Genomic DNA, 13646 nt, shown 5'->3' on the forward strand with positions numbered 1-13646 from the left:
TCATTGACCCTGGAACATTAATCGTTATTTCTGCAAAATCTTACAAAGACTTTATGCCACTAACTGTCGTCGCCCCTATTATTAACGTAACAATTGGTTTAAAATACTCGATAACGATTAAAAAAAAGAAATAAAGTAGTGCGTCATACTTTAAGTCTTAATGGCACATATTGATCTTTTTAAAAGACATTTATTCATCACGACAGCTTCCTCGTAAAAAATATTTGGAAGGTTAAATTGAATTTCAAATTTTCAGAATAAATTGTACACTTTTAATTATGTTGCGCTAAACATTCATAGTGATTTCGTTCTTTTCCTTTTTTAATATTTTCATCACTTTAAAAGCTTCTATAAGTATAATCTAAAAAAATAATACAGATTACCTGGAGAATGCGAGAATAAATTATTTTTCCTTCATATCTCATATTTTGACGTGTATTATTGTGCGATATTTATTTCATTATTCTTATTGTCGAATATCCCCTGTATTATTGTATCAATCATTTATTTCCACTCGCTGGGATCGTCCTATAATAAAAATACAATTTTACAAGATGGGTACTAAATAAATAACTCGCTTTCGAGTCTGGCTGTATTAAAGCGGAACTAGCGAAATAAATTGTAGGTAATTTCTCGCGATAACGATCACGAATCATAATTCCTGTAATAACAAATTTCCCGAGACAAAATCGGATTAATTTCAACTCGGACGGCACATCGAGCGAAATTAATTTTGATAATAGGACAACGATAATAACGTTGAATGCCCGTTGCCGGTGAATAATTTACTTAAAAATGAGAGATGCTCGAAACTCGAGAACCTGTCAGACATTTGAAAATCTTGATCCTATTTCTTAGAAATTGCTTCGAGGCAACCGTAATCTGGTGTCGAAGCGAGGACTCGCCAGGTAGATCTCGAAGGCAAGCCAACTCGAGAGACCTCATTTCCTTAAAAGCTTAAATAACAAAGCTTAGATTTAAAAAACCGTAACTTCCTCGAGAACAGAATTTATTGAAAGAATTAATTTTCACGAGAAAAAAATCTTATTCAAAGATTTAACTAAATGTTTGTGCGTTTGTGTATTTACCAATTCTTGCGTGTACACAGCGGAAATGATTTTACTTTGCTTTGTTCTCCAAGTACAAGTAAAAATACAAAAGACAGATTTTGTTCTCGCTAAATAATTCTAAATAATTAACATTTTAAGAACTACTGAATACTGTCGGTGGATATTATTTGGCAGAAACGACTATCGATGAATAAATTCATTCTATCTCGGTAAATTTTATTTGACAGAACGAAACTAATAATTTACATTATTCCCTAATTATTCATCGATACAAAGTTTGTAGTCGCGTCTCATATGTTACAATCTTATAATCTTGGTAAAATTAATTTATTTTATGAACCGTAAATTTTAAAAGTTTTAATTTACAAGATTTTAAAATATAAATTTTAAAATATAGATTTTATAAATTTCGCATATTCAACAAATCCGTCGCATTCAAACATTCAAGCTACAGATACCGTAACTCGCATCGTACACTCTTTAAAACACGAATTGCGAACGTACCAAAAAAAAAAAAGGAACGAGAATTAAAACATTTTATCGATTTCGTTGCAACATTCTATTTTTATACAATATTTTAAAGGATATTATCTTTCCCCTTTCTCTCCTTCTCATTCAATTACTCCAGTTTTCTATATCCCTCTCCCACCTTTCTCTCTCTCTCTCTCTCTCTCTCTCCCTCTTTCTATTCTCTCTCATTCTCTCACTCTTTCCCCGACACGATATTCCACGTATCTGAAAATCGCATTTAAACATGAACAAAGATAGCAGCCTCTCGAGTAAATTTACTCCAGAAGCTGGCGTAACATATTTTTCTTCCCCCTTTTAGTTCCTGATACCTTCTACCATTGAAATTCGTTTTTCGACGACAGTTTATTTTATGAGAAAGTGGGCAGAAGTAGAGTCGTAAGTTCACGTGCCCACGTAGTTATTCAAAAGGAAGATGACAACGAAGCCAAGGATCACGGAGAAGAACTGTAGAATACCGGCAGACCGTCGCGGATTTCTGTGCCATCTCGCTCTCTCCCTTGGCAAGATCTCGCTAACCGTCACGTACAATAATGTTCCACCTGCTATACCTTGCAGAATTGGTACAGCTACCTCTGTCCATTTGTTCTTCATCTAGACAAATCGTCATGCAAATTATTATTTTCCATTGCTACGATTCGACAGAATTGTAACTTCCTAAACTTTGGGAAAAATAAGAGAAATAATAATAAAAATAAGAGAAAAAATAATATCGGAATATTAGTAGAAGAAACTTTTGAATATGAAATCTACACGTTTCTTTTTTCTCATCTTAAATGCAATTGAATGCAATTTAAATAAAACACGCAGTTACATCGTAAATAACAGAGATGTATTTAAATATCAGACCTATTCCCTTGTTGTTGCAAATCCTCGTACGTTAAAGATATTTTAAAAATATTAAAAATCCTTTTCTCAATTGAAATGAAGATGAAAGACGTAAGATTCAACGATCGTAACAGGATTAGATTTTTTTGAACAAATAACTTCACATCTCAATTGAATCAAACACAAGTGGAATATTTGTTTTTTCAGTTCGAGCAGTAGCTGCGAGAGATTAGAATTTCTTTTTGTTTTTTAAATTAAAACAGCTAAATTTGAAATTACTAGCCTTCTTCGAAAATAAACACGATTAAGCTTAAACTTTAAATTATTTCTTCAATTTTTACATTTAAATATAGGACGAAGAAATAGAATTTGAACGAGATTTGATCAAAAAGCTTAGATCAAAACTAAGTCGAATCGAGGAAAATTTCTTACTTACATTGAACGTTAACATTCCAATTCCTATACCAATTGCAGATCCAGCGGAGAACACAAAGATCGCTAGTACGAGCCTAGGAATGGTACTGTCGGCCCCGGCTAATTCTACTCCTAAACAAAATCCGACGACGAACTTGTGGGAAGCCACTGCTCCAACCAACAGAAACACCTGTAATCGAGAATACAGTGAGTGAAAACGTACAAGAACGTGTTGCATTAAAACAATAAATAATTTATATACATATTTGCACGGTGGTGAGAATTTCAAGTTGGAATTAAAATTCCCTCTTCCTAAAAATGAAATTAGAAAAGGGAAACTGTTTATAACAGAAAAAAACATATTGAACAAATATTCTTGAAATTCCTCTTCCTAATCACAATGTAAATTCAATATAATTCGTTGCTCTGTCGGTCAAAAAGAAATTGCAAATGTGATAACGTGATGTTGTAACTTCCCAGTTTTAATACATTAAAGTGACGCGAGTGAAATTAAATTCTCCCACAAATCTCCTACAAACGCATAATGAGTATCAAATCATGATTTGTATTTATACTAACAACAACCAGGTGTACACACCTCGGATGTAACCTTTTGTAGGCCAACCGCCAGCCCCTCGAGGACAGCGTGGACCGTGAGCGCCAATAAAAGACCCACGAGGTTGGTGTTGGAATCTGCGCACGGCTCTGAATGATTGCCATGGCATAAAAATGTCTCTTCGTCGTTGTAACGAGCCGGCGCGCTCGCGACATACTGCGTCGCCCCGTAGCTGGTGCTTTTCCAGTTGCTAGCCGCTCCGTTTCCGTCTAGACTCGTCTGAGAAGACGATTTCGGATTAAAGTCGGACGTGGGGATGCCTCTGGCAGTTCGCGTGGCTGCGGCATAGCACACATGATGCGAGTGACTCCGGCATCGTTCGCTGCAACGCAAAAATCATGATTGACTTTCACGTTACGTACGACTGACCGGTTCATCAGTCGACCTCGATATGCAACTGGTATAAATGAAATTTCAATTGATCTCTGTTAGAAAGAAACTCGATTTATCATCCTTTGTTAGAGAAAATACTGCTTGAGATTGTTTTTTTCTTTTTTTTTTTTTTAAGTTTTATTCTGTTTCAGCCAGTTTAGTGATAAAATTCTTTTTATTTTAGATCGCTAAACAATGGTCGAACTCGTTTTCGTTTGTATCGCGACTTGAATCGAAGGACCTGTTATTTGTGAAGAGAAAAATTGACGATGATACTGCACGTAGATATCATCAAAGTCTAGTATGACGAAACTATATGTATGTAAATAGTATATTAAATCATTTACAATTTGTCTCGATTGAGACATTCGTTATTCTTTATTAATAGTAATACTAAAGAATCGAGCCTGAAAATTGTTTCGTACAGTAAATATTATTGAAAGCACTGTATTTTGAATGTTTTACACATTTTTTCGTATTACCTGCATTCGGTGTAAGTTCACATTGTGAAATTTCCTACAGATGCATAAATATCAATAGTTTATTAGTAATAAATTAATGTTAATAATATTTTTTGTTGAAAGTGAAATATCAGAGTAAAACAAATTGATAAATGTAAAATTTTCAGCGAGTTGCTGTCGCGGATTATACAACATAAAAAGAACAGACATTATTCGCTGAATATTTCTCATCATGATGAAAGTGGGTCACAAAATAAAGGTAAAACATTAGTAAAACTTCATTCACTAGTGAAACTTAAGAATATTCTTTAAAAACAATTTAATTAATTATTTATCTTCTTTCATTGTATGAATAAAGATAACTAATATGTGCTTTTTCTGTGTCTTGTTATATGTATTGTCTTGAATCTACTAATTTTGGGCAATATTAATTAATTGTATTATTTCATGAATTCAAATAAAAATATTTTATAGATATTTCAAAATGAAGTTTAGATTTGAAATAGGTTGATCTCTCGAAGAAAATCAATTATTATTGAATTATCAAATCACTTCGAAACAAAAAAAAAAAGATGATATCAGTAATTAAGTTTCAAAGTTTAAACGATTCTTAGTCGTAATAATTAAATTAAATAATAAATCAATCTTTATGATTTAATACTTAAGTTTTATTCAATTTCTTGCGTATTATGGTTGTTTTGCCAAGGTGATAAGAATAACAAAAGAGTAACACAGTTATCAGAAGACAAGTGTAAGAACTTGTATCGAGTTTCTTGCTCTCCGTTCGTCATTAAAACGTTTATAAAGACTGTGTCATTTAAACTATCAAAAGAGTGAACTAGTTAAAGAGATGTCACTTTGCAAATAGAGCTGTAATATATGAGTTAAAATTATCGTTGCTATCAAGTTATTATTAAAAACTATATACTATGAGAAATTTTCAATTTAACTTTAAAAGAAAGTTAAGTACTTGAGATAAAAAATAATTCTTCGGATAACAGATAACAGATCTTATCTATTAATAGATAAGTAACTTCCATACGCTTGGTCAAGAAACTTTTTGCATTACGATAATTAAATTAGATCCGATCGAAATTAAATACACAAGATCAAAGTTAACTTTTTCAAAATAACCAGTGATTTGTGAAACCTTTATCGAAATATCTACTTCGATTTATTGCTTATTCTTACATTCTGAGTAACATATCAAATACTTTAAACAGTACTCATATAAAAAACATTTAATGTTTAATCATCATTAATCATCATATCACTATATAACAGCCTAATGAAATACTTCCAATGTATCTAACGTTCTCCACTAATCTTTTCTAGTAAATGATTTTCAATTTTCATGATGCATTTAAAACAAATTATACGTATACCTATACTACGTACGTCTGATTTCCATTGTTCCAGTCCAAATTCTCGTAACGACGTGCCTGCGAGATATGCCGATCGTCACTGCCCCAAAAATAATGGACACATTCGTCTATGAGGTAGAGAAGGAGAAAACCACTGGAAAAGAGTAATTCCGCATATTTGGATATAGACTCGCGAGTTTCCGGTAACATATGCAGAACAGAAGTTGCGAGCAGAACACCACCGCCAAAGCACAAAGTGCAGGAGAGAAACAGATTCTGTTGAAGATATCTCACACGCGAGACAAAACACGTCGGTGCAACGCCAACGACGAAGCTACCAACGCCGATGATTATCATCGACGCGAGCTTCGCCTGGACCACGGTAACCATCATTTTCCAGACAACATACAGAATATATCCACCATCGGCTGACACTGGCAGCAACACTTGTCCGAACGATTGACGCTAATCTGGCAAGCGTGATAAGGTCAATCGACTCGAGAGATACGAACGCGATCACGAGTTTCTCTCTCTCGAAAATTGATTATCGGGAAAATTCGATGGCTCACGCGTTTGAAAATGGGCACCACAGCGAGGCTGGTGATTGCATTATTATCTGTCACTAACTACACACCGATCGGGATTCGGTAACAGCCGTCAATGATAAATGACAAACTATAGGGAACACGTAACAGTGACCGAAAGCGATCCAGAAATGGAGGCGGCATCGATCAAAGTTTCATTCGATAACCTTCTATAACGAGCGCTCTTTAATAAGAAACTATCTCAAGCGCTTGAAGTATTTTTGTGAAATTGGAATAATATTTCTATGGGATATTTTTTAACGTTATATAGTAACTTCGTACATGTACTATACGGATATATGAAAATAGTAATCGTTTGTTACTGTACGACATAAATAATAAACAACATGAATTGTAATATTATAATTATTATAAGATTATAATATAATAACTAGTTTGTGTAACATTTACTTGGCAAATTTTCAAGTTCGAATTTTTCGGAAAACGAAACCTCGAATGAAAAAATTTTATTTCTTTCCTTCGACTCATTTTTGCATCTAGAATCACCTTTCATTGTTCATGGTGTATATATATATAATTTTTTTTTATTTATATCTTTTTAGATTAACAAACTTCTAAAAAAACTTCGGATTTTTAATACCACAGCCGCAATGAAACATTTGAACTCGTTTAGACATAAAATAGAAATCAAGTGAATCACCATAAATGATTCTTTCTATAAAAAGAATTAGTTTCTCATCTTCTATAATTACAATCATTTCTCTCGTAATCCCCAAAGCAAAACAAATTGTAAAATTTGATATATTATTATTTTTATATTTTGTATAAAATTAAATATATTCTTACCGAACTCAACTGTAATAACTCAATAATCTCAAGATTCGAAACGATGACTTATAACTTGGATCAACACGTGTCGTGCAGAGATGAGAAGTTCCCCGAAAAGAATGTGGGTCTGGTTGGTTATTTCCAATCCATTCTTAAATTTAAGAATACCTATTGGTTGAGAGTGTCATGCAGAACAAACAAAACCTACTGGGTCGGTTACTGAGAGAAGGAACTGCTTCCTTTGCTCTTGCATGGGATTTTTCATTTGTGTACATAGATACAGCTATATATAACTGAAAATATACAATTTGCAATTCGTCAGTAGATAGTACTAAAGGTGAAATTTTTGCAGCGGATGATTTTATGTATAATGTAAGGTTATAAAAGATATAGAAGGTGGAGTGTATTTCATCTCCGAGTCACCGCCAGATTCATCAATAGGGCTGATGCCGGCGACCTCTAACCTCAGACGCTCGGTTTATTAGGAACATCTAGTTTGGGCAAAGAACCGGTACCCATCCTAGAAATGTTCCGCACGCTGCACGCTTAACCTAAAAAGATTGCACTTGATCCGTAGCTAAGCGGCATCCACTTACAATTTGTAATATTCGTGTCTTTGGAATCTTTGTATACTAATAAAAGACTGGATCTGCTAGCCGCTAGAGGCATTAAAATACTAGCGTCGCGTAGCGGTGAAACGGTGGAATTAATTTATATTGTTGTCCTTATCGCACGCTGTTGCCCTCTTTGTCTACCGCGCCAATATATCTGCCCTTGTCTATCGCGCGCACATGTCTGTCCTTATTGCACACTAGTGCTCTCCTTGTCTAATGACGCTAGACAAGGAAAGGAATAGTATGCGACAAGGACATCTTTCGATCTATTGAAAAAGAAATTCAACTTTATACACACACGTTTTTCTAGGACAAAATACACATAGAAAGAAAGCGGGGAGTCTAATTTTAAGAAAGCATATAAAAAAGTTCGCAAATTATTAGGTTTAATTAGGTTTTTTTCGTAATTAGTGCGAACTGTCACAAAGTGGACATGGTTGCGCCATCTAGCGGTAACTCAGTGGTACTAATAATTTATAAAAATACTTATTTCTGCATTTTACGGGTCAAATGGGGTATGAAAAGAAAGCTTAGGGTCTAATTAGGGTAATACAATCACAAAATTTCATGATTCATTTCACTAAATTAGGTTTTTTCGCAAATGAAAATCTCTCTGACTTACGGGGTAGGAAACACTAGCGCTGCTGTGGCAGACAGGTGAAACTAAACGCCCTAATACCATATAAGGGGAATAATTAATTTAAATTTTTCACGCTACTAATTTGCACTCCACGAGCACATACTTCAAAGATAATGCTATCAGTTACGTCCGCAAATAAATCTGAATCTAATATTCACTATAGTTTGCGCGAAATTATGCACTCACTACTAACGTAAGCGAAATTGAAACATTCTTTATACACGTAAACTATACTTAAACAAAACATAAAACGCAAGCTTAGGATCTCCGACATCGAAGACGCAACCATAACAGTTCACAAATGATTCCTCTTAATTAATTTCTTCTCGTAATTTGTGGAAAAACAGTCACCTGTAAATGTTTAAAAGTAACGGTGGCGCCATCTATTGATAACTTTATACTAAAAACAGAATTTTTTACTTTTAAGAATTGTCAATTCATAGAAAGATATAAATATATTAATTTAAACAGTCATATAATAGAGCAAATAATTTGAATTGAAAATAAAAAATGTTTTTTAAAAAAAATATAAACTGTATAATTATGAAACAAAGGGTTATGTTCTGTTAGAGGTTATGTAGTATACAAAATCATGATTAGTATATTTACATTTGCATAAAACTTTACTATCAGTAAAACTGTACAAATAAATAAATAATAAATAATTAATATCAGTTGGTATAATGAAATATTATAAATATACCGTTAAGGTTATGTTACGTGAAGTGTTAATTTGAAATACTTGAAATAATTAAAACATGAATCCACGACACAAATCAACTAATAAATTTGAATCTAAATATCAACATAATCGATATGATCAATACGATGAACAAAGGAAAAATAAACATGATTTAAATAGTACAAATTGTGATAAAAGAGTCATGGATAAGGATTGTGAAGACTTTTATTTTAGTAAATATAAGCATGAATTAAATAAAGTGTTCTCAGGGAACTTAAATATAATTCAGGATATTGATGATTTTTGGAAATTTGTAAATAAGTATGAAACCGTACAGAAAAAACTAAAAACTCCTGACAGTCTACCTAATTTCTCGTTAAATACTATTGGTATACCAAAAACATATCACAAGTTACATTGCATAAATTTCAAATTGAGTTATAATTTTAATGAATTATTTGCACGTGTTGTACCAGTTAAAACATTGACAAAAGAACGCTTACTGAAGTTTCAAAACATAATTATTTTATACTTGGATTTCAAACAAAAAGAAAAGTTCGCTAAATTAAGAAAGCTTAGGAAATCACAAGAAAATCTACCAGTTTATCAATATAAACATGAAATCATTGAAACAATAAAACAAGAACAGGTAGTTATAATAGCTGGTGATACTGGTTGTGGAAAATCCACCCAAGTGCCTCAATATTTATATGCAGCAGGTTTTCAAAAGATTGGTACATATAATTATTTAATACAAATATAATATAGTATTTTATTACAAATATTATAATAAACAAACTATAATTCTAACACGTAATATCATAAAAAATATTTTTTGAAGCTTGTACACAACCAAGAAGAATAGCATGTATATCTTTAGCAAAACGTGTTGCCTTTGAAACATTAACAGAAAACTACAATAATGTTGGGTACCAGATTCGTTTTGAAAAGCAAAAAAATCAAAATACCAAAATTACATTTATAACGGAAGGTCTTTTGTTGAGACAGGTAAAAATAAAAATATAATAAGTGTCCAATTTGTATATTAAACAATATAATATATTTAATATTACCATATTGTATATTTTCTATAGTTATCTGGAGAATTTGAATTATTGCCTTATGATGTAATTGTTTTGGATGAAGTGCATGAACGTCATTTACATGGAGATTTTCTTCTTGGTATTATGAAGTGTATTATTAATCAAAGGCAAGACTTAAAATTAGTACTTATGTCTGCTACAATTAATATTGAACTTTTTAACAATTATTTTGCCAGAGAAAATGTTAAAGTAATACAGGTACATTTATAATTATTTAACTAATAAATGTATTAAGAAAGATATAATAATAACAATTAATTAATTTATAGGTTCCTGGAAGATTATATCCTATTCAGCTATTATACAGACCTGTTATTATAGAAGATATTCGATATAAAAATGATAGATTTAATCCAAGTCCTTATCTACAAATAATGCAAATGATTGATCAAAAGTATCCAGGTAAACAATTTTACCTATTACTAAAAAAAAAATTTATTTTACTTGTATTATAATAGTAGTTGATGTTTTTAGCTGAAGAAAAAGGTGATTTATTGATATTCTTAAGTGGAATGAGTGAAATTACTGCAGTTGTAGACGCAGCAAAAGAATATAGTCAGAAAAAAAACAATTGGATTATCTTACCACTTCATAGTACTCTTGCCATTAGTGAGCAAGATAAAGTAAAATTTTTTATATATATATTTTTTTTTTAATTTGTAACTTTGGCATAACTGATGTTATATTTTTATTTTTGAAGGTATTTGATTATGCTCCTGAAGGAGTGAGAAAGTGTATTGTATCTACTAATATTGCTGAAACTTCTATTACTATAGATGGAATAAGATTTGTTGCTGACAGTGGAAAAGTAAAAGAAATGAGTTATGATCCATCATGTAAGATGCAACGACTCAAAGAATTCTGGATTAGCAAAGCTAGTGCAGAGCAAAGAAAAGGAAGAGCTGGTAGAACTGGACCTGGAGTATGTTACAGGTATATATGCAGTTCATATTATTTTCGTGAATGTACCAGAAGAATTTAAATTACAAATAAATCATTGTAGATTGTATTCTGAAGAGGAATATAAGTCTTTAGAAAAATATTCAACTCCTGAATTACAACGTGTACCTTTAGATTCTTTACTTTTACAAATGATTGCAATGGGACTTCCAGATGCACGAAAATTTCCATTTATAGAACCACCATCGGCAGAAAGCATTGAAAATTCTATATTATCTTTGAAAGAACATGTTAGTATATTCATAAATCAATACGAGCGTGATTAATATAGGTAGAACAAAGTTTTCAATTTATAGGGTGCATTAACGGATAATGAAAAAATAACTTGTATTGGAAAGACACTTGCCCGCTTACCAGTTGATATAACAATAGGCAAAATGTTAGTAATGGGTTCTATTTTTCACCAAGTAGAACCAGTTTTATCATTAGCTGCTGCTTTAAGCATACAAACACCATTTACAAATAGAGCATATAGGGATTCAGAATGTGAGGTAATCAAATATAATTTATAAATTTTTTTCATATAAAAAAATTAAAATATGCTGAAAAATAATTTTGTAGATATCTAGAAAAAAATTGGAATCTGATCACGGCGATCCAATAACATTACTAAATGCATTTAGAGAATGGTTAGAAGTAAAACAACAGAGTTCTCAAGAATCCAGGGGTAGTGGTGGTAGTAGTAGAAAATGGTGTAAAAGAAGAGGTTTAGAGGAACAAAGATTTTATGAAATGACAAAATTGAGAGCACAATTTAAGGAATTACTTCAGGTAAACTATTACTGCTCCCTATAATATTACCTTATTAAACTTTCCTCAATAGTTGATTGCTTCATCAGATTATTATTACTAGGACTGCAAATTATTGAGAGGTCTCCCAGAACCAAATTCTTCTATGTCTAGTGCAGAACGTGCTATAAGACATGGAGAGCTTAAACTTTTAAAATCCTTAAAAAGAACTTACAAACAGAATGAACCCAGAAAAAGAAAACAATTAAAGCTAGAATCCTTTGATATTCAGTTAGAAAATAATGATCACGATGATGGTGAACTCGATATAAAAGATATTGAATTTCGAATGAAAAATGATTCAAATCAAGTGCAAAATCTATTAACAGCCGCTACTGCTTGTAGTTATAAAGATTTAACAATGTTGAAATTAATACTTTGTAGTGGTTTATATCCACAATTTGCGTGTGCCGATGAATTCAATTATTGTAAGGTATATTATCCTAAAATAAGCTAATTATTCATTAATAAATAATACGAACTTTTGCAGACAACAAATGAACAACTATTTCATACAAAAGCAAAACCATATATTGCCTTGCATCCAATGAGTTTCTTTGGAAATCATCCTCAAGTATTGGAATTAGAGGAAGCTGATATTGTATCAATATCAGGTTTTAAAAGTAAAACTCCCGTTAGTCCAAAACATACAATATTAACATATTTGTAAGCTTCTAATAATATTTTAAAATAGTATAAGGCAATTTCTACTTTGATTAATCATGTATTAATTTAATAGGGCTCTTTTGGAGACAACAAAACCTTACCTAGTAAATACACTTAGAATGCCTGCAGCACAAACATTACTTTTGTTTACACGTGAAATCGATACAAACAGTACATTTTCAATGTATATACGTATATATATATTATATATATAATGAAAATTTAAACAGAATATTTTGTTGTATGATTTATCTATTTACTTTTTACAGAATAGTATGTGATTCCTGGTTGGAATTAAAATTTCCTGTACCTGATAGTGGCCAAACTTTACTGATAAAAGCTACAAAATTAAGAAATAAATGGGAGTTTTTACTAAATCAACGATTACAAGGTATTAATAATTAAAATATGTAGAAAATATGAAGTTAATGTGTATTCTATATTGCAATTTATTTCTTTGTATTGCAATTTACATTAGACATTAGACATTAAATGTAATAAATATTTTGCAGATTCAAATACTAATAATGACGAAAATCAGGATTTCAGTGAATTTGAATACACACTTACTCAAGAATTAATTGAATATATGCATACTACTGTTTCATATACATTAAAACGACTTTTACCAGCTGATCTTAAAACAATATATGTGGAAAGTGGTGAAAACAATATATCAATAGATCCAAATCCTTTTCAATCAGATTTTGTAGCAATACCCAACGCAATTAAAGGAGGAGTTCATGTAACAAATACTATTACTTACAATTGGTAAATTAATATTTTTCTATAATAAAATTATATCTAATAAAATAAAAAAAATTATATCTCTTTTTCTCAGTTTAAGAGAAACTGAATGGAGTGATCAACTTTCTACAGAAATTTTAAAAACAGAATGGCATTGTCCCAATTGTGACATGCAAGTAATTTTAACAAGCATAGAAAAATTACAACACCAACAATCCTGCATTAAAACAAGTGTGAAAGATATTGAAAAGCATGACAGTATTAAACGCAAACCTAATACACAAATATATGAATGTCTAGATTGTGCACAAGTATTATACTTGACACCAATTGAAATTCTTAAACATAAAAAATCTCATGTTAAATAAAGTATTCATATTGTCATTTAATAATTATTGAATAATTTGTATCTAGAAATA

General features: G+C 31.2%; 2 protein-coding genes and 1 long non-coding RNA gene across 4 annotated transcripts; 2 read left to right on the plus strand and 1 right to left on the minus strand.

Annotated features, from left to right (window-relative positions):
* Positions 1-412: 412 nt before the first annotated feature.
* Positions 413-6407, minus strand: LOC122534900 (zinc transporter ZIP3). Its single transcript, XM_043665965.1, has 4 exons — positions 5688-6407; positions 3439-3778; positions 2863-3030; positions 413-2192 (listed from the first exon to the last, which is right to left on the minus strand). The coding sequence occupies exons 1-4, from the start codon at positions 6044-6046 to the stop codon at positions 1983-1985; spliced, it is 1077 nt and encodes a 358-aa protein (XP_043521900.1). The 5' UTR covers positions 6047-6407; the 3' UTR covers positions 413-1982.
* LOC122534901 lies at positions 3761-4776 on the plus strand. The gene is made up of 3 exons (XR_006308014.1): positions 3761-3856; positions 4013-4146; positions 4457-4776. It is a non-coding gene; the product is annotated as an uncharacterized LOC122534901 (long non-coding RNA).
* Positions 6408-8781: 2374 nt separating the features above from the next.
* Positions 8782-13608, plus strand: LOC122534908 (probable ATP-dependent RNA helicase DHX34). 2 transcript variants are annotated; one of them, XM_043665972.1, is made up of 15 exons: positions 8784-9696; positions 9804-9970; positions 10057-10263; positions 10335-10467; positions 10540-10688; positions 10766-10998; positions 11069-11255; positions 11322-11516; positions 11587-11796; positions 11879-12247; positions 12305-12480; positions 12554-12664; positions 12750-12871; positions 12993-13251; positions 13322-13608. In XM_043665972.1, exons 1-15 carry the CDS (start codon positions 9039-9041, stop codon positions 13593-13595), a joined length of 3450 nt encoding a protein of 1149 aa, XP_043521907.1. In that variant the 5' UTR covers positions 8784-9038; the 3' UTR covers positions 13596-13608. The 2 variants fall into 2 exon arrangements, with proteins under 2 accessions (XP_043521908.1, XP_043521907.1); XM_043665973.1 differs by lacking the exon at positions 11879-12247 and having other exon boundaries at positions 8782-9696.
* The last annotated feature ends 38 nt before the right edge of the window (positions 13609-13646 follow it).

The sequence above is a fragment of the Frieseomelitta varia genome, unplaced genomic scaffold (genome assembly GCF_011392965.1).
Source record: "Frieseomelitta varia isolate USP_RPSP 00005682 unplaced genomic scaffold, Fvar_1.2 scaffold_648, whole genome shotgun sequence".
NCBI classification, from domain to species: domain Eukaryota; kingdom Metazoa; phylum Arthropoda; class Insecta; order Hymenoptera; family Apidae; genus Frieseomelitta; species Frieseomelitta varia.